This window comes from Hippocampus guttulatus, chromosome 17 (assembly GCF_054856545.1).
Source record: "Hippocampus guttulatus isolate MCC_2025c chromosome 17, RoL_Hgut_1.0, whole genome shotgun sequence".
Classification (NCBI taxonomy): Eukaryota; Metazoa; Chordata; class Actinopteri; order Syngnathiformes; family Syngnathidae; genus Hippocampus; species Hippocampus guttulatus.
The window spans coordinates 8,477,915-8,505,645 of record NC_141277.1 but is presented as its reverse complement, the minus strand read 5'-3'; the positions used below and the strand labels follow the sequence as shown (position 1 = coordinate 8,505,645).

Sequence of the window (27,731 nt, the reverse complement as noted above, 5' to 3'; positions counted from 1 at the left end):
CCCTTCTCGGTCCTGTCCATGCAATGAAAGTGGACGTGTGTGTGTGTCAGAAAGGTCAACATAGCAGCTGGTGAGAAGGGCAGAGGCCAAGGAGTCTTGGGGGGAGGGGGGGTTGTTTGACGTTACCGGAAACAAAACATGACAAAACCGAAAATAAGCCACAAAGATAAAATCCTAAATGGCATTCTTTTGGAATGGAACTTGGGCTTTGTCAAAATGCCGATGGGCTATTGAATTTGAATCTGTCATTTGCCACCTCAAGAAATTAAATGTATAAATGCACAAAAAAAAAAAACACATCTCATGTGTAAATGGCCTCTTGCCCTGACATTTAAATTTTGGCCTGTTTTATTGCCACTTCTCCACTCTCTCCACATCCTCCCATCTCCACAGGGGGGGGGGGGGGGGGGGGGGTAAGGTGCCAAAGTGAAACTGATGCTGTAAGACTGAAACTAATATATATCCAACAATCATGCACCTACCCCCAAAAAAACACCCAGGGTGAATTTGCTAAACTACAGCACAAGCACAGACTATGGAATAAGATCTAAATTTGATACTTTGTCAATTGAAGCCCTGCAGTGTAACTTGGGCCAAAAAAGTCAAATTGTGCTTCGAGGTACAAACATGATAATCCAAAAGTTTAACAAGCGCAAGTGCATTAGTTGCACGCATGAGTTTCTCAACTTTTAAGCTAAGTTTTGCAAGTATTCACAAAGGCATCGGCCAAACTTTCCCCTCGCTCCTCAGATTCTCTTGAACGTAATGCTGTATGTATGCAGACTGATCTCTGGAAAGACATGTTTACAAGCGCACGCCGGCTGTTACTATGAAATAACTCGCTTCATAGGAGTGTCTTCATCATGTGTTAACTTAGCAACAACCCTGCGTTCAACATTGTATTTTTTTCCCCTTTGTCCATAAAAGTTGTCAATGTCTGGTGCGAGGGCTGCTTCATGTCAGATCTAAAGCGGGGACACGGTGCCAGGACGGGATTTGGAGCAAGACAGGAATGCAAGAGGCTTTTGAGAGAAGATGAGCAGAATGGGAATGCAAACTGCGGGGGGAAAAATTTGATGGGAAACAGTTGAGTGCAAAGTGAATTATTTATTTGGTCCATTGTAGTAGTGGCAGTGAAGTGCCTACCTCAATTATGTCCTCAGTTTATCTTTAAAGGGCCATTCCAGCGCGAGTGGCAAGATGGCCGGGAAGTGAAAGCCCAGCTTGAAATGTTGTCCTTGTTAATGACTGATTGAAACGTAATAATAGAGGAAAAAGTCAACGAGGCATGGAGGAGAACTGACAAAAAACTTTAAATAAAACAAGAATAACATTTGCTTGACAGTTGATACGAAAAGACCCCTCGATAGTCAGTGACAAGCAAAGCGCTCCACATCAGTGGCCAGGAGCAAATATCAATGAGATGGATGCGCCGTTGTGTGGAAGCAAGAGTGCCTGGCGGAGCATGGCGACCCATAATGACCACCATATTATCCCAAAAAAAAAAAAAAAAAAAGCTTGATCCATAACTGGCCACAAGAACGCCGCGGTTGGAAAAGCCAACATGAAATGTGCATTTTTCGACAAGCAGTGGTTGCGTCACTATGGAGGCTTAATATCGGACCCCATAGACACACCTGCAGCGATAAAGCCGTACTTTAATTGAGACTGCCGATATCGGCACTTTGGGGGTTTCTTTTTGATTTTTTTTTCCATTTCTAAAGCTTTCCTAATTTCCAAAATTTCCAAGCTCTCCTAAGGTGTTTGCCCCATGACATGGTGATTGGGTGATGCTGTTCCAGAAGCTGACACCAGAGATCGATAAATCACAATTACACACCAGTCATGGGATTGCAACATTTTTGCAAAAAAAAGGACAACCAAAGTGGTGTCATCCATTTTTTGTTGTTGTTGTTGTTGTTGTGTTGCTGTTTACAAAGTGTCGTTATGGTGGGGTGGTGTAATGACGACGCCTTTCCGCCATCTGATGTCCATCCAATGCATTTTCTCAACCGAGCCCCTCGTTCTCTCTATGACGTCCAGTCCTGCACAGCTGCCACATATGAACTCGGGCGTCCAACAGAGGCACGCCCAATCACGTCGCTGCGAATCCACCGGGGCTCCAATCAGCAGAGTTGGCGTCAACACTTTGTGGGACCTCCAAGCAGCTGCGTGGCCAGCTTATGGTGGCCGCGTCGTCTGTGCGCCATGTTCAAAGATTTGCAGTAACTATTCCCAAATAGGTGGGGATGGGGCAAATCATGTTGAGCTGCTGGCACGTTGAATGAGTTATTCAATGGCGGAACAGATGAGGGAGCCTGACGCAGTGCTGCAGCTGCATTCCTAAATCATACAAAGTCTCTTTTCAGCGACTGATGTGAAATCATATCACATCACGGACCACAGGAGGTTCCTTCAATAAGCGGCTTTGATAAAGGAGGACTTCATTCCTGATTCGATTGGTGCAAATTCACCCAAGACTTTGACAAAACGGTCCATTCACGAGGTCAGATGCTGGCCGGCCCGCGAAGAGTGTTTGTGGTACCTGAGTGCGTCGTAGTATACGGACACCATAAACCTTTTATAGGCCCCTGGCTTCAATAGTCCCTCTGTTTCAGTTCAACACCAACAAAGCTCCTTCCAAAGCGCTCTGTGTGTACCGCACAACATAGTTTCTTCCATCTGTGTAGTCATTCAGAACTTCAGCGGAGCTGAACTGACTACGCGGAGGACGGAGCCCCCAAGGTGTAGGTCATTCAATTGGCCTATATGCTACACGCTGAAACACAAAGCACAAGCATCCACCGAGCGATGCTTTTTGGCACTCCACACAAGAAGGGGATGCCACAGGGCATGGTCCTAAGCAGAGGGCACCTGCAGTACAACAGACCAACATCATCATAAAGAGAAGTAGACGCAAGGGATGGTGAAAGTATGAAGACATTTGCCACCCCATGTCTGAAATGAGCCCCGGTGTGAGATTATCCCCGATTGGGCAAAGTGTCAATCGCTGGGTTTAACATAGATTACACGCATACTTCCGTGTTGCTGGGATGATGGCAAATTTCACGTTACTAAAGTGCTTCCCAACCTTTATTTTCCCTTGGTACATATTTTACACGACAAAATTGTTACTGAACACAACCAAATAAAAATGTCACAACAATAATACTGAAATGTGGGCGTGTTTAGTTCGACACAAAGCTGTCATTCAGTCATATGAATGGCTACATATGGATACACAGGTTAATCCGCTAGGTGCCAAAAATCACATGACCCGGAAAACAGGTTAGGAGGCTTCTTGTGTATGTATAACCACCGATACAACAATAACATAACTATTTGAAGCCAAACTTGTTTAGAATTAAAAATAATAATAATTCTTTGTGGCTCCTGTCTTTGGACAAAAGTTAAATACAGATATATGATTTGCTTGTCAGCATGATCGGATATCAGAATTTTTTTATCTATATATCTATCTATATCTATAAATATATTTTAAAAAGTTCAAATTCTACCCAGCAACACAACAGCTCCAAATTGTCCTGTGAGGGCTAAATGGGGCTCCTGACACGCTTGCTCATGATGCCGAGCGTTCAAAGTGGGAGATAACGCTCTCCATTTTTTGGGGGGGACTACCCCTCCTGTTCCTTCCCACCGTGAGGCCGAGGCCGCTGGCTACATTTCCTGTCCCTCGGTGAGCACCGCTCCCTCTTTTGTGGACATAACGACACTGTCTGTTCACAGCAGGCGGGACTGTGTCAGAACCTGACTCATCGACACGGCTGGGCCAGACAACACCTCCACTCAAGGAAAATTGACATTTTTTTTGTTAAATGAATCAATTAAGATTTTGAGGCCCAAGCATGTGAACAAGGAGTGATGGCTGCTTGCTTCTGACCTGAAGGCTGACGCTCCGAATATTTGAGGATATAGTCCAACACAGACATGGCGGGCACATCTACGTTGGTGTGATCGCTGAAAGTAGCAGCTTCCTTAAACATATCCCAACGGTGTGCTGAAAACAGTCTCGTAGTGTCTGCACAGGCCCCCCTAAGACCAGATGCTGTCTTACCTCATTATAGTTTTCTCTCTAATCAGCAGGGTCTTGTATGCAGGAATTAGCACAACAGATAAGTGGTCTGAGGAGCCAAGGTGGGGCCAAGGGGCTGCTATAAATGCCTCTTTGATGTTGATGTAGGCCATATCCAGCGTGTTTTTCCTCCGGTAGCAAATTCTACAAGCTCGTAGGAGAACTGTTTTCATGTGAGCATGGAACAATGAAAATTCCCTCAGTGTATGCGGATTACAACTCTTGGATAGTCTGATAAAGAATACTCTGCCCCATTTTTTGTCAGTGCTGGGAGGGGGCAAATACACAGCTGTGATGGCAAGACAAGTAAAACTTAAGTTTAACAACCAACGTTTCTATTGTGGTGAAAGCAACTGTCGCTGTCCAACAAATGATGTAGATGTCAAACCAGAATCTGCGGTGGACAACGCGACAGATCTAATTATATGTTTGAGGGGAGCCAACAAGTCCATAGAAATGTAGCCGTTATCACATTCATTCTCTGATGAGGCTATTTCGCGGCGTGTGTATGCAAGGCGCTTAAGACTTTGCTCAAAGCAGTCTGAACATTCCAGCGACTGTGCGGCTACTTTGGATATTTTCTGGCGTGTTCCATTTTAAGATCTGGAGGGAGCGTCTCAACAAACTGTGACAGGCAGACAGTGCGTTCACCTTGGGTGAAAACCAACAGACAAAAGAGAACTGCCAGGTGCTATAAATACCCAGCACGTCAGCCGCGCTCAAGTCGGAAAACAAAGAGATCTGTTGAGATGAGTTCAGAGCCTTCGACAGACAGAAGCTGCTCTGCGCGAGCTGAGGATGACGAGAGAGGAGTGTCGGCCCCGTATGTGTATTGGGAAGTGAGAGTCGCTGCTTGGAATTGAAGCGGATCTAAATGTGACGGGAGAAGTGAACCACTGTCTTTTTTTCGTCAATGGACGCTACGGCTTCATGTTAACTTTCAAACATTTGTGTGTTTGTGTTATTACTATATTTTTTGTGTTAGTGCACAATGCACCCTCAACAGCCAATTAGTCTCACTTTGACCAAAAAAAGTATTTAAAAAATTAAGTAAATTTAAAAAAGCAGGTCACCTTTAACCTACGTTGGTGCGTGACCTGCATTACCCAGAAGCAATTGTAGCTTGCAATCAGAGCTGTTGCGATCTCTCTTTTTTTCCGTTTGTTTCATCTGCATTTCACCGATGGCCCTGACAAAGAATAGGAACCTGGAGTGCCGGGAGAAACATTTTAAAATGGTACACGTGAGCTACAATAGTGATGTTCTTGCACTTAAGACGCTGCAAAAGTGCATCCCGTGCCTCCACGTCACGTCTCCACTCGGGCAGGCAAAGATTTCCTTTTCACAGCTTCACAAACTCTTGTATCTACTTCTTTTTTTTGTTTGTTTGTTTTGTTCATGTTGGGAGGGCCGTTATGGCTGTTGCTCATCATGGCGGAAGGCTGGTTGATTGTAAAGTAGATCTTAGGTCAAAAAATATTAGGCACCACTGGAGTAGAACAACAAGCATCAAGCGGAATTTCAATGATGGATCATTGGATAAACCCTCCATCCGATGCTAATGTGTCAGCAGCAAAAAAAAGCATGCTTGAGGTGTAGGTCAAAGGCAAGTCGGAGCGCAGCGCAGCGCTGCACTACTGTGGGAAGCTATCATGCCTGTGTTTACTCTAAAAGTTGCAGGGTCAGGCCAGTAGCTGGCGACGTGACTTTGTAAAAAGACTCTTACTTATTGTCCTTTTCTAAAGACGTCCTTACACCGCATGTAATACGCGATGTAAGATTTGCAACTACAGTGAACCCAAGAAGGCGTTTCGATATCAAGGCACTGTTGCCATAAATAGCAAAAATCCATAATTGACACCTTGGCCCACAAAAATAAATAAATAAATCGTTTTAATCGCGGGCCACATGGTAGTTGTGGTTTCTGTCAGTGGGCTGTGACTACTGTGAAAATCATCCAGATGTATGATCACCTCATTATAGAATTATCTAGACATAATTTCCCTCAGCTGCATCCAAAATGTTATCACACAAATGGAAGAAAACCACTTACAACGGAGAGGACCATAAAGAACCAACATCTAGCATGGACACAATCCTGCAGTTGCATCAGGAGAGAAAGTCAAACATATTTTTACTTTTAAAAAATTGCATGAGGGCCATTCAAGGGCTGCCTACAGAGAGGAAATAATGCAAATGAAAAAAAAAACCACGATCGCTGAAATCAACCTTAACAACACCAAGATTCAGACGGATGGCGCTAAAGTCAAACATTTATCAAGACAGTGGGGAGTGTCCATTTCCAATCTAACATTTGCCGATTGAGGGCAAGCTTAACTACGACGTAACCGCGATGAAAACAAGTTTGACACCCCTCGTCTACTCTACCACAGTGTCACAGTCACTCCAGTCAAATGCTGCATAATGCTGCACACGTCCGCGGCTCATTCTAAGTGGCAAGGTCAGGGCTAAGTGACAACATCCCCGCTGGGGCGAACCACGCTGATTTAGCCAGCGCCAACGTCGTGTTTTCCAAACAAGGCATTACGGCACCACGAAATGCTGCGATTACACAATAATTCGCTCGCTAATTACGCAGTCACAACATGTTGCCGGCAGGCTCGCCAGGGTGGATGCGATTCTTTTATTCTTTCCATCCATTTTCAGCTTGTCCATTCCGAGGCCTTCGGGCTTGAGTAGCAGCAATACGAGTCATTTTAAACACTAAACCTGCATACGTCAATGCATTCATATTGAAACAGCAATGCCCCCCCCCCCATGGCCCCGTTCCCCCCACCCCTGCACTCACAAGGCCTGCGACGGAAGGATGTGGCGCGGCAGAGCGGGCTCCCCGCGCTGGGTCCGCCCAAGGGTTTTAGCCCAGCAAATGAGCACCTTGTGTAAAGCCACACGACACAGAAAGCCCAGAGAGGAATGTCCCCTGCTGAATATCATTGGGCCGCAGAAGCCATTTTGCATTCAAAGCTCCGATACTGGCGAGCATCAACAATAAGATACAAAAAAAGAAACAAATATTCCAGATGGATTTATAGACGAAAACCAGTCTTTCTTCAGAAAAAAAAATAATAATCCAGCAGAACCTGTGAGTGCTAAATCGAGTGGATGTTGTACAGCAAAGCCTGTTGGCAAAGAAGCCACTAAAAAAAGGTTTCAGGCTAGGAACCAAACCTTCCACGTCAGGTTTGTAGAAAGTATTTAGTCACAGCAATGGATAAAATGTTTGGCTGGGTTGTCTTTAAGTCATTTCACAAAACAAAATGATTCACCCGCAAGGCGACAACAGCCCGCGATGCATTTCAATGTCACAAGAGAGCGTCTGTCAACTGGTGAGCAAGCCCCTTAAATCTCCACCGTATCTACTTCACTTGTCAATAGAAATGACTTTATGTGTCCCCCGACGCATTTATGACGTTGATTTACCTTTTGAAACATTTTCCTTTTATTTAAGTTTGACCGATAATAAATTCATAGCTACGATGGCTAACACATCACACATTCCAACTCCGATAGTAGAGAAAAAGTCAAAGTCTCATTCGAGCGTGTTTTGCCAATCATGCTGCCTGGGTAAAATGACAGAGAAGTGGTTGATTACGAGTGTTGCCATCAGGAAAAAAAAGCTCCAGCTTTTGCCACATGGAAGTATGTGCGATGTTCATTTCAATTTTCCCCCGAGCAGCTCCTGCTTATTTTACAGTCACAACTACAGTCCAGTTCATCAGGACAGCTAGTCTACATTTTACCTGAGTAGTCATCGTCTAGGTCCCCTGGAAGAGAGGAGTCTGTGTCCTCGGAGGAGGCTTGGCTCCTCCAGCTGGCGTTGCCCATGCGAGAGGCCCCGTGGGAGAACCCGACTGAGCGCTCGACTGACAAGTTTTTGCCTCCTAACGGCTGTCTGCTGTTGGGACTGGCATTTTTTTTTTTTAGAGCCCTGCTGAGAATTAGTCACAAACTAGCTCATCGTGATCACGCTCGCTTGACCCACTCTTCCAAGGGAAGATCCACAAATAGCTGAGGAGGAAGGGGGGGGGGGGGTTATGAAGCGCTTAAAAGTCGTGGTTTAACAGGGCAGAAGGCCGGCGGTGCTACCACAGGTGCCACCCAGTTAGCTGGCGTGGGGACGCACAGTGTGGCGGGGATGGGAAAAGGCCACCCGCCCGCGGACGGCCAGCTGTGCGGGACACAGCGAGAGCAACAGATGACTCATCTCAATCGACAAATTGTAAAAAGTAGCAGTGTTGCGGTATATCCGGCGTCTTCCAAAACAATCTCGACTTCCGTGGTTCTTCGGCAGAATAGGCCACCGACCGTAGTCGCCGTAGCTTCACCGGGAGCCATCCGCGGCTAATCGATAACGGTGTCCGAGCAGAAGCCGGCAGCGACCAGTCTTCTTGTGCTCTGAACGATTCTCCGTCTGGCGTGGACAGATTCCCACCGCTTCCCGACGGATCTCCACCCTCGATTCCTCCCTCTGCTTGCCTTCCCATACAAATCACAATAATTACAGCGCAGCTAAATCTATGCGGGGGGTGGGAGAGGCGGGGAGTGCTTTGCAGCCATCAAACCTCAAAATTGCAGCGCATCACAACTGAACTGCCGAGTAGTATAAGGAGCGGGGGGCTTGTCTTGAGTGCACCCCCTGGATTGTTTTCTCTTTCGGCAAAGGGTTCCCCCGTCTGATCACGGTTATTCCTTTGCGCTTCCCACGATTGCACAGATTTTTAATACGACTTATTAACATCCGTCTTCAGACATGCAAAGATTTCCTGATTTAGAGTCGCATGTCTTCAGTGTTAGTACCACCTTGTGCCATACCATGCCAGGGCAGCACTGAGGTCTACTAAAAGAGACTCAGCGTAATTAACACGCAAGAGGCAGAGATGGGCCCCAACTAATTTCCAGGTATTGTTCTCATAGAGGAGAAGGAATATAGGCTTTAATTTGGCCTGCACTCTCCAGCTTTCCTGCTTTTTGTGTTATTAAAGAATCACTGCAATGTGTAACTTGAGAGAAAGTGCAAACAAGCGCTAAGTAATACTTTTGAAAGTGTGTTACCAGAAGTGTAAGTGTGTTTAAAGTAGAGCTGAAAACAGATCCTCAGGTAATTTGAGGACCTGGGTTTGGAAAAAAAAATGCTTGAGGCATTTGTTTTTCTTCTTCCCCGAGTACCCGCTTTTACAGATACACTGTCAAGAAGAAAAAGACAAGCCAACCGCAGCAACAACGGTGTACACTATGCACGGCAATAACACGCCGCCACCGCAGTGAGCAGGTCAAAATCAAAATAAACCTTAACTTGCCCAAGTAATAGATGGACATCAATGCCTTGGTCTCCTTTTATTTTGAAATTGTTCTCGGCAGCGTGTTTGTGGCGTTGACAGATAACTTGGCCCGTCTCTCAGACTGTTTGGAGCGTTTTATTGCAAACACAAACTGTTGCTACCAACAGCAACAAACACCACGATGTCCTGAAATAATGTTCAATCGCTAATTAAGGGCTCTTTAAAAATAAAAATAAAAAATGACGCTGGCATTGTATTGTACGCAGTGCTAGCCTCAACGCAGCCCGTCACAGTTGTAACTGATAACTCATTCAGTACCAGCCAATTCTGGACCAAGTCTGAAAAGACGTTTAAAAACGTCTTTGGGAGTGAATGAGTTAATCAGGCTTATTCATTGACTGAGCTTACAATATCGCGGTCCGGACGGCCCTTTGTTTCATTAACCAAAATTTAACGGGATAGGCTTATCTAAATTCTCACTAATCTTTCTACAGGAAAGAAAGTGAGTTGCTCTGCACAGTTCAAATTTAAGTGTATAATGTTGCTCATCTAAAATTGAAAGCTAATTGGTTGGTTATTATTAAGTGGATTTTTTTTTGTCTTCCGTATCTTTAACTGAGCAAAATATATGTTTTAATTTATTTTCCTCTGAACGGCCGATTATTCGATGGAACTTCCAGTAGGGCATCCGAATACCCAAATATTCGACCGTTGCAGTCTTAGTTTAAAGTGTGTGAGAGGGGGGAAAATCTACAGTACATAATTAAAAAAATATGAAGATCCCCCCCCCCCCCCCCCCAAGATCTGTGTCGCACAAATTTGCACCTGCTGCAGGAGCCCCGCAAGAAGCAGGTTCGCTGGAGTGGACTCGGAAATGACTGACGCATCCGTGCTAATGCGGAGTAAACTCCTGAGCTAGAAACGGCAGACATGTTCCACAAATTGGTAAGGAAGTTGGAGGACAAGCAAAATAGGAAGTGGCCGTCTACTTCCATTGACCGCTCACAAAGAGACACAGGGGGCTAATTATAAAACATAACTCCTTGCAACGCTCAAATGCCAAAGTTGTTGTGTCACACTGGCCGACTCAGTAGGGGGGGGGGGGGGGGGCATCATTTTTTCCAAGACTGTGACAGAAGCAAAAGAGCATGAAATGCACAAACACACACTCACACAAATGATTCATTTGAATGTGTTGATTGCAAGAGACAGTCAATTCTCGGGGAATCCCCTCTGCATTTGCAATATGGCTATCTACCGGCCATTGAAAATAAAAGCATTTTATACCTCAAGGTGTCAAAACAGGAGGAAAAAAAAACATTTTGGTCAGAAACCACTGTTTTTAAAGAAATCAACCCATGTTCTATTGCTGATTAATAAAGAGCGCAGGACAGTAATAAACTTGAAGCGAGCACAGTGTGCATCTAATTTGAAGAACTGTGCAAGGGAATCTTCTTTTCCTCAAAGTGATGCTATACAGCAATTATTGATAGAAGTGAAAACAGGCGCTAAGAAATACGTCCACTCTTCGCTTCCTCCCTTTTCACGAACATCCCTATGTGTCGATTGTCCAAAACAAGACAAAAGAGTGACATGGGAACACCGTTACCATGCTGACGTGAAAACATGTTGATGCGTGACGACGGGCTGTACGTCTTCCGTCAAGTTCCGTTAGTTCGTCTACGCATTGATTGGCCCTCTTGGCCTGCACGCTATGGCAACCGTTTGGCATGGCGCATTTCTGGCAGCGTTTCACTACTAAGCAACTCAGAAAAAACACATTTAGTTAACCCGATGCTGATATGGCAAATACACAATTAATATCATAGAAAACTTCACTCGTATGCAAAACAAAACCCTGTGATCACCATAACAGTTAACCAACTGGCAGCCTGCACAGAAGCTAACATTACAACTCAACTGGTTGAGCACTCCTGGTTAAGGTTAACTAGCAATATTGATTGTGAAGGTCCAGGGCGGATAAGATTGATGGGCAATACGGAGTCTGAATTCTGATGGGACAAAAAAGATCCATATACCCATACTAGAAGCAGTGCAGCTAAAAGAAAAGCGACAAAATGAAAAAAACAGAACGCTGGGAATAAATTGACATTTCATAAAACTACACTGGTAAGAATTCAATTTTTACTTTCTTCAATCATCCCCTCAGTGGGAAGCAGTCACCCAATCCTCTTTTCTATGATATCTGATTGCTAACACTTTGGAGCAATAGTAGGATGCCTGCGGGGGCAGATAAGTGCTGATGACTTGACTCTTGAGGGGTTTTTTTTGGTTTTGTTTTTCTGTTATTTAAGTCATCTGTCTGCGAGGCAGTGGCAAATTTTGACACCCTGTGGTTAGGATGTGACACTCTCTTCCCTTGTGTGTGCGCATCCATCTGTGTGTGTGTGTGCGCATGTCTCAGAAGACAGCTGGTTGAAGTGGGGATGCGCAAAAGCAGCCGACGGGTGTAAAGTTTCACCGGCCAAAGCAAACTAACGGGACCACCCTGAGCGTTTTACTGCCTTGTACTTCACATTATTACAATTGATACTAACACACAGAGAAAGCGACTCAAATCACTATGAATTGGAGTTGAGTCAACTTGAGGCGACTAGTCACCGCAACTTGAACTCCATTCGACACTCATGACTGGACTAAAGTCAACTTTAGTCACTGAGACTTGGAGTTGAGTTGAGTAGACCCAAGTCACTGAGGCTTGGATTAAAGTATTGATGGCTTGTGACTTGGCAAAAAAGAGGAGGTAGTGAGTTAAAAACTGACTTGAAACGATGACTTGCCAGAGTTGATTGTTTTTTTTATTGTATGTGTTCGCATAAAAGATCAAATAAAACGAATATTTAGGCTAATAATTTTTTGGGGTGGCGGGTCTGTCGATAGAGAAGTATGTCTCATTCCTGTCTCGGTCTGAGAAGAGAGGCTTTAATGCAAAACTTCCTGAACTATTCTGCAAAGAGATCTTGCTGTCAAGTTTCTTTAGCGGGCTCCCTGATGAACCCAGGAACGGTTTTGGTGATCCCTGAGCTGGATAAACTGACCTCTAATATCATTAATTGACCGTACGACCTTTTTTTCCCCCAGACCAGATATTGCAAGCAGGACCACATTAAGATGATTTGACTGAAGACAGGATTTGATTTACGATAACCTGACCTGATTTTGAGCATTCTTGAGACTTGAAGATTGCAAATGTATACATTTGGAGCACGCGTGGCTTGACCAACGACCAAAGGTGCGGTGGCACGGTCGTCTTTTGGAGCATACACGTCAACGATCCTAAGCAGCCGGCCGAGCCCAAGGCTAAACCGTTAGCCGCGCGGCTAGCTACCGTAATAAACGCCAAGGGACGCTGCGCGTTCCCGAGTTTAGCTGGCCGAGTGAAAGCGAACCCGGCGACTCGCTTGGTCCTCGACGTAAAGTGAAAGTATAAGTCCGACAGTGAAAACGCCCCCAAATCTCGCAATACCGATGTGTGCTTACTTGCTTAGAAGGATGCCGGTGAAGTAGTACCCCCCAAAAAAGCTAAAGCGCTAAGCTACAACCAAAAGGTACGAGGCCCGATTGAACAAGAACACACAATGAAATGTTACCACGGGAGCATAGCGAGCGTCCCCGGTCTCAGAGAACCGTTACACGGCGGAGTCTTACCTTGCTTACTCTCGATTTTTCCCGACATTTTCTTCCTCTCAGTGGCCCGCACTCGGCGGTTCCGAGAAAAACGCTGGCGCTTCGCAGCTGGTTCGTCGCCGTCGCCACCGACGACGACTATTCCCTCCTTTTCCGCACACCGTAGTGTCCGTCAGACGGTTCCGGTGGGCTCAAAATGATGTATCCGACTTCCACACACATGGTGCGGGTCCAGGCAAGAGGGGTGGGGGAAGAGGCCGTTCCTTGGTCAAAGTCGGTCCGTCGCTGGGTGAGCTTACGCTGGGTCCACGCTGCACGCGCACGCTTTGACGTCTGGTGGCCGAGCCCGTGAACTCGCTAGTGGGAAACACAACCAGCAAGAAAGCCAGCCAGCCAGTGACGATCGAGCGAGAGCCCAGACGATGTCCCAGCGACACCGCGTGGCAGGAATGAGAAACGGCAATCTGTCAACAAGGAGATGGGCGTGTGTATGGAGCGCCGAGCCCGCGGAAGGAGGGCAACTTTACACCAGGCGGATATGGTGGTTTGGGGGGTCATGGGGATAGTGTCGTGCAGCGGTTTCCAACCAGTGGCCCGCTGCCAACATTCCCTTGCAGATGCGACAAAAAGTGTGGGTATTGAAACCTTTCAGTCGAAAAATTGTGAGGGTTGAAGCAGGGAACCCGCCCTAGTAGGACAATCACAGGACACACATAGACAAACAATAACCAGACTCATACCCGGGGACAATTTTGAGTGTTCAGTTAACCAGCCGTGCTTGTTTTTGGGGTGTCAGAGAAAACCAGAGTACCCAGAGAAACCCCACACTGGCACCAGGAGAACATGCAAACTTCACACAGGAAGCCCGGTGCCTGGAATTTAATTCACAATCTCTGCACTGCGATGCAGAGGTGCTAACTAGTCATCCACCTTGCCGCCCATTGTTGAAACATTTCACAAAAAAAGTATGGGTGTTGAAACCTTTCACAGGAAAAAATGGATGTTCAGACAAATAGTTTTAAAAACTTTTACCCTGGAAATGCGTGGGTGTTGGAAACATAGCACCAACAAGTACGGTTGTTGAAATCTGTCACAGAGAAAATGTGGGAGTTGAAACATTTCACACTCAAAAAGTGTGGGGGTTCAAAACCCCTTTTTTCAGTTTTGGTGGAAGCCCTTTCGCTCGACACATTAGTGGGCTGGCACACTGGCCACCATTGTATAGTTCTACACATACTTTTCAGACAGGCAGTATGTAATCCTTCACACTGATACATCCCCACTTGCAGTGCTGTTGATCATTGAGCGCATGCAGCTGCAATGAGCATAACGTGAAAATATTCATGAGTTTCCCGTCAAAACAGCAGTTGTGAAAAAGGCCGCCGGAGGTTGACCCGTTCCGGTCTATCCTTTTTATTTTCTTTCTTCCTCTTTTATGAATTATTAACTCGACACTTCTTATTGCTTGAAGTGATCTAGGTCAGCTCGTGAAAGCTGCGAGCGTGCGTCCAAGTGCTGACACGCACGCATGTACGTCACGTGTGTTGAATTAGTGTTTAGCCCAGTTGCTATTTGGCTCATATTCGACCGATGCAGCCGCTTGCCTCCTTTGCTTCGCACAAGGTAGGAGGCCACGCCTGTGCAAAGTGGAATACCTTCCCCGAGGCTACGATAAAGTCGCACATAGGCAAGACAATGGAGTCCTTAGCAGACTTGTCCGGGCAGGAGTGATCTGCGCTCTTTATGCTCGCTTGCTTTCTTGGATTTTCTCCACTGGCTGATTTTGGGACAAACTGATGTTTTTGTCCTTGTTCACTCACTCGTGTTGGGTTTTCAGAGTACAGTGGAGTGGGGGTAGGCGATCGGTCTGCCCTGCAAATTGCAAAATTCCACATATGTTTGAAACCCATTTAAATGTATTGGCTTGCACAACACCCCAATTATTCCCAAAATTTCAATAACATTCAGTTTGTTTTTAACACCCCCCCCAAAAAAAAAGTGACGGATGGGGGTTATGGGTAAGACTTGAAAAAAACAACAAACATCATTTATCCTCACAAGGGTCGCGGGGCATGCCGGAGCCTATCCCAGCAGTCTACGGACAGTAGGCGGGGAAACACCACTGAACTATTTGCCAGCCAATCGCAGGGCACACGTTGACCAACAGCCATTCACGTTCACACCCACAACGAGGGACAATTTAGAGTGCTCCAAAACCCACACAGGCACAGGGAGAACATGCAAACTCCACACAGAAAGGCTGGAGCCGGAATCGAACCATGCACATCTGCACTGTGAGTCTGACGTCCTAACCATTCGACCACCGGGCCACCCCAGAAACACATAGTGAGTGTTTGTGTGTGTGTGTGTGTGTGTGTGTGTGTGTGTGTGTATATGTATATATATATATATATATATATATATATACATACACACACACACACACGCACACGCACAAACACACGATGTGACTCTGCTGCCACCTGGTGGCTATCTGCACTCATCGGCTAAACTTTCAGGTTTACTTGTACAACTTTCAATGGGATCCAAATGCAATGTTGTATTGTTTTTGATTCTGTTTTCAAATCACGAGCCGTCTGAAAGTGTCAAAGTTGCCCTCAATGGAATATTGAGTCCTGCGATAGGTACATACGGTTCTACAGTAACTGTAAATCCACAACTGTGTAATCATGCGTTTGCCCACAAGGTGGTGGACAAGTACTAATTATGAGAGTGACTTGCTGGACCTCTATTGAAGTTGGGACGGGATGCTGTGAATGAGATGTGAAACAAGGTGGGGGTCTCCTAATGGAAAGGCGCTGTAAACGTTGGCCTCACTCTTTGTTCTTATGATGATGATTTATTGAAACAAACGCGTTGCCAAGAAGGGAGCACTGAATGGTAGCGTACCCTGCTCCTTTTTTGTATGGGTAACTTCAGGTACTAGACTTACAGACTACATTGTCTGATGTTTTACATTATCTACAGTAGATTCTTTGTAGATTGAAAATTTCCAATGGTCTTTGATGTCTACAAAAACACGCGGTTTACATTAATGTAAGATTCCAAATTAGAAGAAGTTCTTTGATGTTAATAAAGCTGAGTGATCTGAACACTCCAAATGGTCTTTTCTTCGTTAGATTCAGGAAAGACTCTTAATGGTATTTGAAAAACAATTACATGAGATAAATTGAAGGCTCAATCATCTTTGATGTTTACAAAACAATACATTTGTGTAATTGAAGTCTGTCTGGAATCTGCCATCGTTCCCCTCTGTTTTAAAAGCCACGCCACGCCGACAACTGGCTGTCGAATTATTAGCCTTGCTCACGACTCTGTCTCCAAGTGCTTAATTTTTTTTAGACGGTCTTGACATTTTTGTCGCTTAGCTTTTACCTCGTTCGTCGTAGTTTGGTTCTCGTCATGCACTCTCGGTTGACCAGCAATTTGTTTTTCTCATTCCTTGCCTTTTGCACGTGCTTTTGGATTGTTCTCGACTTTTCCAGATTCTTTGTTACCAGCATCCTTCATGTAGTTTGTCGGTCTTGCGTTTTTGTTAATAAATATCTTTTTGATCAAAACATCTTATGATTGTGCAATCCTCATTCTGTCCGGAAATCTTCCAGACATCTGACTAGAACAATTTGTGACTCGCCAACCACAAAAAGGCGGGGCTTGTCTGTAGAGCTGAAGACAGGAGACGTGACGGCGTTTTATTTCGCTGGCGGGCATTTGTTTCCAAAAGCAAGCCGACGTTCAACATACAGCTCCGTTAACCTTGTACGGGGATCACGTCCTCTCGACTCGGTGGCCAGAGAGTAACAGGGGGAGGATCAGCCAGACTTAAACTAGATACACTTAACCGAGAAAAAAAAACACACGCGGTTGGTGTATTTTTGGCCTTTTCCATCGTGCAATAAAGATGAATGGCTCTCAATGTGTGTGTGAGTGAAGATGGAGAGCTGTTGGATGAACAGGACAAGATGCCTGGGTCATAACCTGCTCAATACTGCATGAGAATGGAACACTCTGTCACTGCCAAGAGCTAACGTGCCGCGTGTTGACAAGGTCGCGCGGAATACAAGGAGGTGCGAGGGGGGCGGGGGGAAAGGGAACCCCCCCCCCCCCCCAGAAAACACACACACACACACACACATACACAAAAAGCCAAGCCAAACGGAATGTTTTCACCAGTAGGCCGGAGGAAGAGGCTTGACGTGCTGCGAACACGTGCTGGGCTTCACAGGAATTATTTATGTGCTGAGGCAGGCATTGTTGGGCTGCTCTTTGGAAACACCGCTTTTCAACATCTCACAGTCTCCTTTCAGCCAAGACGCGCGCGCTCTTGAGTGACATTTAACTGAAACGGGCCAAAGAGCAGCCAACTAGACTGACCGGCAGGCGGAAAACACTCCCCTGCTTTCTTGCACCTCAGCCTCCATTAGCCCTTGGCGTCTCTCCCGGGGCAAATAGGGGTGGGGGGTCTCTGAGGTGGCCTTTTACCTATTGGCTGAGCGCCTGCCTGAGGTGTAAATGCACGTTACTGTATATGGCGACCCCCTTTGTAGCAGGGAGGTGTGTTCCAGACTCAATAGCAAGACGTGAAATTCTGATATTTAGCGAGACCATATAAACACATTCTAAGATTCTGACATGCTTTAAACTTATTAAAACTCACTTTTCAAAGTATTCCATCCCATCTGTTCTCAATCTCTCCCTTGCACAGGTGTCCAAATATTATTTCTTTTATTTTTGGGCCACTCTCATTTTATGTCTACTGTAAAACTGACACACACAAGAACAAAGAAAATATTGTGTATCCAAACACAAAAGACGTTCAACCAATCAATATAATTGAAACAAAAGTTTGCTAGCTTAATGCTAACATATAATGGAAAATTCTAAATAGACGGGCTAATGGAAGTTGTAGATTGTACTCCAAATTGTCATACGAGCGTCAGACAAAGTGAATTTAAGTTCAGAGAATGAGCCAGATCACGAGTTGCGAAAATCAGCAAATCAGACACTGCCTGACAATTGTCATGAAAAAAAAATTACATGATTAAATGGGGGATTAGCAAAAACACAACATAACAATAAGTGTGGGTTTCTGTGAATGTTTTTGTTTCAATTAGGTTTTGTTTGATAGTTTACTGTTATGGTTCTGTTCCGTTTGTGACCAACATGTGGCATTGGCGGGCTTCTCCCCTAGCCTCGCACCTGTTGCTCCCGGCCGCTCCTGTGGGAAATTTAGCATCTACAATCCGCATGATTGTGTGTGCTGAGCGGTCTAGAAGTGCGGAGGAGGAAGATGATGAGGAGGAAGAGGAGGAGCCAACTCAGCAGTATCGGTCCTGCTGGAGATAGGTCACCGGGTCATGGCAGCTGGCCTTTACCCTGCAGCCACCACAATTCCTTTCTGCGGTCATTTTTGTTTGTGTGTGAAAACCCTGCAAGTCCGCTTGATGGCAGCTATAATGAAAACCTCGTCGTTAACTGTGACGACGACCACAACCTTTTATCTCAGGCTCCTTTCGCATAAGGTCATTCGAAACACATTGTAAGTTGAATGCATTGTGATTTAAAGCGTACAACCTCCTCAATTGCCCTTGCAACTATCTCATCAAAAACCTCGAACTCCACTTGAAAACAATTTGGGTGAAACCATTCAGAAGTCCCATTTTGTGACGATTTGGAGGTAGAACTCTTGAGTCCACTTTATGACGAAGTGGAGAAAAACAATTTTGGCAAAAACTTTGTAACTCCACTTCAGGATAAAAATAATAATCATTCATTGGTAAATGTCATGGCCATTTTGATGAAAACCTCATTAGTCTAATTTTTGAAACAATTCCAACTTACATCCACTTCATCACACTTTGGATCAAAACCTTGTATGTCCACTTTGTGACAATTTTGACCAAAACCTTGAGACTCCACCCTATTATAATTTCATTAAAAAAAAAAACAACGAAACAATTTTTTTAAAAAATGCTTAAATTGGCTTCACTGTGATTTTGATGTGAACCTCGTAACATGACTTTTGTGAAAACTCATTGAAATCCACTTCATGACACTTTGGAAGAAAACCTCATAAGTCAGATTTTTGAAAACCTTGCACGTGATGATTTCGACCAAGACCTTGAAACTCTGTTTCACTTTCTCACAAGTTCATAAAAATGAAAGAAAGAAACAACTGCGTGGCCATTTTAATGAAAACTCGCAAATTCACTTTATTAGAATCTGGATGAAAACCATGTAAATCCACTTCATGATAATTAAGACCGCCAACAAATGTGGGTAAAATGACTGTTTCAAGCAGATGGCTGACAATAAGGGTATATTTTATCACAGAACCCAGTCCGATTGATGTCCTGTGTGCAGGTGAGAAGCACCTAAATTAGCCACGGAACGGCGAGGAATTATGCTGATTCCCATGTAAAGCGTTCCCGAAGATTAATTTGCACTCTGGTGCAAAAGGAGGACACGAAAAAAAAAAAAAAAAAAAAGGAACAACTCCGCTCATTATCTCGCCACAGCCATCCGGCAAACCCGCAGAAGAAGAAAAGATAAAAGAAGTGGGGAAAAAAAGGCAGCAGCAGCAGCAGCTGTGCAAGTACGCTACGTGTTGAGCCAGTGGGCCGCCTGTGCTGCGACGCTGATGGACGTTCGGATGTTTTCACGTGGACACACTAACCTAGTTTGCGCCATTCGCCGCAAGGAGAGCAGCCCCTCTTGCCAGGCGGAGTCGTGTATATTAAGCTTCGCTTAATTGGCCACCAGACAAATTGGGCAATCTCACTCACACACACACACACACACACACACACACACACACACACACACACACACACACACACACACACACACACACACACACACACACACACACATTTTCGAGCACAAGCAAATGAGGCACATTCATATCAATTTCGTTCTCACTCCCACAGTCGCCTCTGAAGTGAACATCAGTGTGACTTTTGAAAAAAATAAGCTAGGTTAAATGTAAAAGATGAGGAATTTTCAGGGAAAAAAAATCCCGAAAACTTGTCAGTTCACTTAATGACAAGTGTGACAAATGACTGGCAAATCCACTGAATCAGGAATGGCGCGTGCTGTAACAATGTCAAAAATCTGTGTAGCCCCAGTTAGGCTCCTCAAGCATTTTATTTTAAGTCCATTTATTGTGTTGCATTTAAAAAAAAACTGGCATGAGCCCATTAATGACAATTTAAACCAAATATTTCTTAAAACCACTTGAAAAGAATTTTGCTGCACACCACACAGATAATAACTGTACTTGATAACAATTTTGACAAATAACTTGTAAATTCACCTTTTTGGTGATTTGAAAGAAAAATTCCCACGCCCACTTCGAGACACCTTTGATGAAAACTTAGCGAGTCCTCGTAAGCACAATGTAAGGCTATGTCAAATTTTCACGCCAGTTGCCATTGATGATGCGCTCGCAGACGAGAGTTCCGCTGTCGGCTGCGAGGGCCGAAATATCGTCTCTGGCACTAAAAAGCTACAGAAGTAGCTCGGCCTGTCAGTCCAGTCCAGTTCACAGGCCAAGCGCCACTCTCTTTGATCTGCAGCCTCCTAATGAGCTTTTCAGACGAGAATCCGAGATGAGAGGACGGACGCTTTCAAACGCAACCTTCATTCTGGGGCCAAAAAAAAGAGCTGGAGGCAGGCCTAAGATGTTGCCCTGACCAACATTAGTATTCCCTTAAGTCTTCCCATCCGCATTAGTAAAAGCTGGCCGGCCGGCCGGGCGCTCGCAAGGTGACTCTCATCATGACGAGCCCGCTGAGACCTTCTAATGCGACGCAAAGGGGAGCCCCCCCCCCCCACCACCACCACTGTAAACAAATAGATTAACAATGCCAATAATTCCCTTTGTAGCCCCGCCCAGCCTACGGGCAGATGCGCTGCTTGGGATTTGTCGGGATGGATTATAAGCGGCAAGAAAAGCACCGGTGGGGCCACCGCCCTTCGAGGGGAGGACTATTTGTTAAACTGTGTGCTTGTGTACAGCACATTGGTTTAAAAGCGAGGGGGGGGGGGGGGGGGGAAGATCCCTTGGGCGAGAATACGCATCTGCAGTGTGCAATCAAAAAGAATTTTTAATGTCTCGTTCATATTCAGCGGGCTTCCTTTCTGTTGCTTGGTGACAGGAATACATTACCTACATTACATGCATTAGCCGGCTCACACGCCTCATGGCCGGCGCATAAGGCTGCCATTTTTCGACAAGAAGAAGAAGAAGAAAAAAAAAAGTTCACTCAATGTTTTTCACACGTCGCCCACTCCGTGATATATTAGTGTATTTTTAAGAAAAACCTCGTAAATCCACTTGAAGACAACTTTAACGGAAAAAGTCCACTTCATGAAAACTGGATCCCACTTGAAGACAAATTTGCTAATTGATGATAATTTTGATGAATAACTTTTTGGTCCATCCAATGATCCTTTGAAAGAAAAATCTCACAATCGATTTCAGCAAAAAATTATGATGAAAATCGCAGAAGTTCACTCGATGAAATTTGTAATAATCAAAATGTTCAGTTTACTTCATTGAAACTCTGGAAACTGACTAACACTTGGTCAGGCCATTTCCCTTAAAAGTCCACTTGGAGACCATTTTGATTCTTTGATTCGCAATTCTCAAATTTTTGACTCCATTATTAGCTGATAACCATATTAAAGTAAGTTGAGGAGCTTCATTTAGACAAAAGTAGCGCTTGTGTGAAGCGTGACTATTCATGGGTTCACTGTCCATTTTATGTTCACATGATTCGAGGGGTGGCTTAACAAATTTACATAGCCCACATGACCGCTCCCAATTCCAAAATGGCATTTAAAAAACAACAACAACAACAACATTATTTTATGTCTCATCACTAGCTGGCTATTTATGGACAAATAAAAGACGAGTCAAGTTCCCCTGCCTTCCCCTGATGATGGAAAAAAAAGAAACAAGGGAGACGTCAGTCATCTTTGGACGTGCGAGTGCTTAATGACAGGCAAGCGGCGGTGCGACATCAAAGCGCGCTTGACAGACGGACGCGTACTTGCATGTTAAAAGCCCATTTCTTATCCGTCCATCCAGAAAAATCTAAATAAAACTCACGCACACCAAAGAAATCCCACCACCACCACCACCACCACCATCATCTTCTTCATCCACACCGCATGGAAATCTCCACCTGAAGACATACTTGGAAATCCATCTTTTTTTTTTTTCTTGATTTGTGAAATTCTTCAAACAGCTCAAAGTCACTCAGGTAGCCATTTTTTTCTCTCCCTCCCATCATTAGAGCCGCACGACTTCTAACGACAGCGGCTCGGCTTTTCCGCCTCAAATGAAAGCCGCCGCTCATTTAGCCAAACGCAGGCACACGCCTCCAGGCAAAGTTGTCGGGAGAGAAAGAAAAAAAAAATCCACAAAGGTCACTCAAATAGCTGGGGGGGGGGGGGGGGGTTAACACATCAGTCCACTTAATGCATGATTTTTTAAGAAAAAGATTCATCAGTCAATTTTGATGAAAACTCTTCATTCAATGACAATTTGTCATGAAATTTCCACTCAACTGTCTTTCCAATAATATGTTCTTTGCAACACCATTAGTCTGAACACGGCATTACCAACACGTTTTTATCCCTCTCAGGGGACGGCCATTTTGCCACTTGCTCTTGTCTGAAAATGACATCACCGTTGCTCAGAGCTTATTTTGCGAACGAAGCAGGAGCAAAACCAGAAACCGGGTGAGCTGTGACTGGTCGTTACCCGAGCCCTTCGTCAAAAGGGCCAAAAACACCTAAATAAAAGCCCCAATCATTAAAAATACCTCTCACCATTAGCCAGGCTTGAACGGGCGATATCCGTTTGGCATATTCCAACTAGTTTTATGACAGTTAATGACACAGTGCAGTTGGCGTTTGTTATTCTATGATGAGTAAAGTTGTCGTTTGCGAATTTTTGCATTTAATAATCTGGCAATGAAGCTTCACTGTGTGTCGCTGACTTTGTTCGTCGCCGCTGTTTTGAATCTATTAAGGCTCGCAGCAATGCTGGTTAGCCTCAAGGTGTTAGCTTTGGGCTAACAGCAGATGCATTCATGAGCTTCCATTAACCACGAGTGAGCTAATGGCAGTAGAACGCTGTGTCTGGAGCGTGTTGTAGAAAAAGTATTTTTGCTCGTCTTCAACCTGCTTGAGAGTGTGACCCATTATTATTTTTATGTGATTTTATTTTTATTTTTTGTATCAACAACATTAAATGTCACGGACATAATGAGGGAGCATTGAGTGATATTTGGAAGAAAATACGGACAATCCGTAAAGAATAAAAATTGTAAAAGCAACATTGTTTATTAGCCATTCCCCACCAAACTCTACCCCCAAAGCCCACTTTTTAAATTTTTTTATCATGCTGCATTTGTGGGCACGATTACTTCCTCTTTTCCCATCTTTGGCCTGTCAACTCAGGGTGCGGAGTCATTTTTTAAAGGTGGCAAGAGGCTGATTGAGTTGCAGCCTTTTTCCGAGTGGCTAAAGAGCAAAACTGACTGATTGACGAAAGGCAGGAAAAAAATGAGCTTGTCTAATAGGGCCAGTAAAGAAACTTTCACCCTAACACTGATCCTACCCCTGATCCTAATCGTAACCCCTGAAACAAAACCCCTAGTCCAGAACCGTAAGAAAATGACCTCCCACTAACTTTGAAGATCATGGTGGACCGTTGACATAAAACTAATAATAATAATTTGCTGAAGTCTCTATCCTAACCACAAGACAGCAAGAATTACCATATTTCCAATGGGGGGGTGGGGGGGACTATTGATAAGTTTATGTAACCAAAACTGCTTCCTTGTGAATGTACTGTATATATCCCCGTGTGTGTGGATGGGTGGGTGTTTACATGTATGCAAATTTAATCAAATTAATAAAACGGAATTTCTCCCTTGCGGGTCAATTAAAGGATTCTTCTTCTTCCTTTTCAGCCTCACGAAGCGAATGTGAATGTGGATTCAGCGAGGAAGAGGAGGAAGAAGGATGAAGGAGGAGCGAGATGTCCACAAAGAGATGCACTTTCTCATGAACTTGCTCGCTCATTTACTCTCTCTCTCTCTCTCTCTCGCTCTCCTGTCCACTTAGAGCTGAATAGCTGATTTAGGACGCATTGATTAGCGCAGGCTCATTAGCATCCTATTTGCGTTGGCCCTGCATGTGTACACACACACACACACACACACGCACACACACACACACACACGCACACACACACAAACTGCAAGCAGTGGAGCACTGAAGGATTAACAAGCACAATATTTCTGCCCGGGACAGGAAATCACTGAACACTTGTCAGGAAACTGGAAATCAATAGGATCCACATCATTGACCAGCACGCACTCCTTCCCCTTCCTAAAGGCTCATTGACCAATGGAAATTTCTCCCAAAATGAACGAGAAACGTAACGCTGCGCCCCGTGTGCAACGTTGTTGGGGTGCTTTTGTTGAGAGGATGCGGGGAGGGTACCAGGTCCACTCGCGATAAAGGAGGATCATAAACTAACATTTGAATATTCGATTTGACTCTCCAAATGCTTTATCTACTCGTATGTGCATAATGACGAAAAACAAACTACAGCTTATCAACAAACTTTTTTAAAGTATTCCTAAGCGCCTGTTCTCATTCAAATCAGTGTTTTGCCACCATTTTGTTGGCAATGAACTATGGTGGGATGAGTGGAGGAACTTCATTTCGACCGAATTAGTGCTTTGCCACCATCTTGTTGCTTCCAAACAAAAAAAGTCGGGAGCTTCATTTGGAAAAAAAATATGGCTTGGTCATGATCTTTTTGCCAAGGAACAATATTGAAATGAATGGACAAGCTTTATTTAGACCAAAGTAGTGCTTTGCCACCATCTTGTTGTGAAGAAACTATCTTGAGTTGAGGTTCTTCATTTAGACCACAGTAGTTTTTTTCCCCCACCATTTGGTTACCGAGCAACTACATTGAAGTATGTTGAGGAATTTCATTTAGGAAAAATAAGTGTGTTGCTACAATATGCTACCTGACCTGTATTGTCGTATGTAGCTTTGACGAAGGCATACATATGATGATGACCAGCTTTTGTAGCTTTTGTACGCCATCACACACACACACACACACACACACACACACATTAACCTGAGCATTCAATGGGCATCAATGAAGGTAACCTCACATCGCCGCTTTGCGGAGTGCCGTTCAGTGCAAGGGATGATGTAAGATTACAAAAAAAAAAAAAAATCTTCTGGAAGACACTCAATTGTGTGTGCGTGGATGTCCAATTGCGACACGTTTTGGTTAAAATAAGCGGCAGAAGAAAATATATGTGTTGCTGATTTTTCCATCGGCCATCTGTTGCTGGAAGATTAACAGAGAGAGAGAGAAAAAAAGGGAAGGGGCAGCCAGAAAAACACATTTTGTAAGCTTTTTTTCCTCCTTTTTTTTCATGCAACTCTCTGTAGGTTTTGGTTGGGAGCGAAACTGAAGCTGCGTTTCGCCAGGGATTCGGTAGATTAGTGCTTACAAAAAGATGACAAGTGTGTAAGAAAATAAAAACACCACAATACAAACAATAAAACAACGCACTGGTTTTGATAGACCTCAGAGCACAATGACACATACTGACAAGCAACCACACACACATTGACACAACGACATACACAAAATACATGATGATATACACATGGACACGCAATAGCACACATACACACAAACAATGGCAACGATACAGTTCTACACGTTTTGATTGATTCTTCAGCATTCTCACACTGTGCGACGGATGTGCTACCCACTAGGTCAGCGTGATACCAAAAGTAAACAAACGCAACAAAATGATCACACTGGTATTCTTGTTGTTCTTTCTTTTTTTTTTTTTTTGGTCTTAACTTTCTTGTCATCGCAAGCCTTGTGGAGTGTGACAAACAACCCGGCGATCCGGCGTGCCAAAAACAGCATATTAAGGCATTAATATTTCACGTCTAATGCTCGGCTAACAGCATGTGGAGCCCGCTCCTCCTCTGTGCATGATGTGTTTAACGTTTTAAAAACATCTAATAGATGCTTAAATTAACCCAAAAAAAATAATGGAAATAGTTTTCCTCTCCCACACGCTTTACTCTTCTTCAGACCCTCAACCGTATTATTACAACACAGTTTCAAGTAATCCTTAATGTCTCTTTTCAACCTATTTTCAAGAACTAGGATGTCACTTTGAAGAGACAAAAAGAAGACACATTCGAACAGTTCACGTGCTTGCCATAATCGATTCGTTTGTGACTAAAATCTAAACACCAAAATGTTCAGACGAATTATTTTGTCAAACGTCAATGAGCTTAATGCTAACGTACAGCTCTGGAGTTAAAAAAAATAAAAATAAAAAATTACACTCAATAGCATTGTCGTATAAATTGTAAAAAAAAAACCCAAAATGTGCTCCACGTTTAACTGCAGAATCAGGGACAAAATACAACAAAATGACGAATGTTTTGTCTCGTGGGCTCAATTGTCATGTTTGTCTGTGTTTGCCGCCACCGCAGGTAGATGCCGCCTCAGCTCACCTGCTCCCAAATCCAATCCGACAGGCAGTGGTGGGAAGTACCAAATACGTTTATTACTGTAGTCTTTCAGGTATCTTTACAATTTTTTTTTTCTGGAGGGTGAAGTGCATTTGTGGCATTTCCATTCATTTCAATGGAGAAATGTACAGATAAAAATACAAGTATCTGTACTTCGATCTTAGTACTCAGATCGTAGTACTTTGGCGGTGGGTTCTTCATTTTCTTTTTTCGCAGAGCTGTATGTAGAACACTATAGATGGTCTAACAGTGATGATAATTGTAAACCTTCAAACAGCTGCTACGTAACACGCACGGAGCAGCAACACATACAAACAGATGTACTGTATGTAAAACCAATCAGTCAATTAAAAATTGTCCATATGGTGGGTACGTATGATGAAACCAATGACAATTTCCGTGACAGGTGTCGTCGCTTGTAGCGCGGGGTAAAAAAAAAAAAAAAAAAAAACACATCTCACAGACCTTACGGCCGCATGATGTCTACCTGCTCACCCTCGACAGGTGGCGGCGTCAGATGCGGCGATGACTTGTATGTGGCCGCCATTAGCGGGTACAGCATGTGTGCGTGCGACATTGCGTGGAAATGAGACAAACTGTTGAGTAACCGAAACAAACGCGTCAGCTGGCGCCGGCCAACCTGGCGGGCGGGCTAATTTTGTTCAAGGAGGCGCTGGCGCAATTGCGAGCCAACCCGAAAGTGTATGTTACGTGACATATACACGTGTGTGTGTGTGTGTGTGTGTGTGTGTGTGTGTGTGTGTGTGTGTGTGTGTGTGTGTGTGTGTAGCAGAAGCAAAAGGAACAGATGGGCGGGGGAAGCGGACTCCTGTGCCTGAGGAATACTGCGGCGTCGAGGATCTGAGCGCCGCCCACGTCCCACCCTGGGCTGCCGGTTACCCGCTACAGCACATGGAGCCCGTCCAGCCCCTGCAGCCAATGTTGGGCCAGCCCCCCCACGCCATCTGTCTCCCAGGACTGACGACTTCACCCTCCATATCCCCTCTTGTCTTCCCTCCTCCTCCTCCTCCTCGCCCCCCCCCTCAAAAAAAAAT

General features: G+C 44.6%; 1 protein-coding gene across 6 annotated transcripts in view; it reads right to left on the bottom strand.

Annotated features, from left to right (window-relative positions):
• Positions 1 to 13,404, bottom strand: part of rapgef1b (Rap guanine nucleotide exchange factor (GEF) 1b) — a 39,286-nt gene extending 25,882 nt beyond the window's left edge. For all 6 annotated transcript variants that reach the window (XM_086135355.1, XM_086135358.1, XM_086135359.1 and 3 more), the window contains exon 1: positions 13,063 to 13,404. In XM_086135355.1, the coding sequence (XP_085991481.1) occupies positions 13,063 to 13,090 (28 nt within the window). In that variant the 5' untranslated portion in view covers positions 13,091 to 13,404. The remainder of the gene's footprint in view (positions 1 to 13,062) is intronic.
• Positions 13,405 to 27,731: the final 14,327 nt, after the last annotated feature.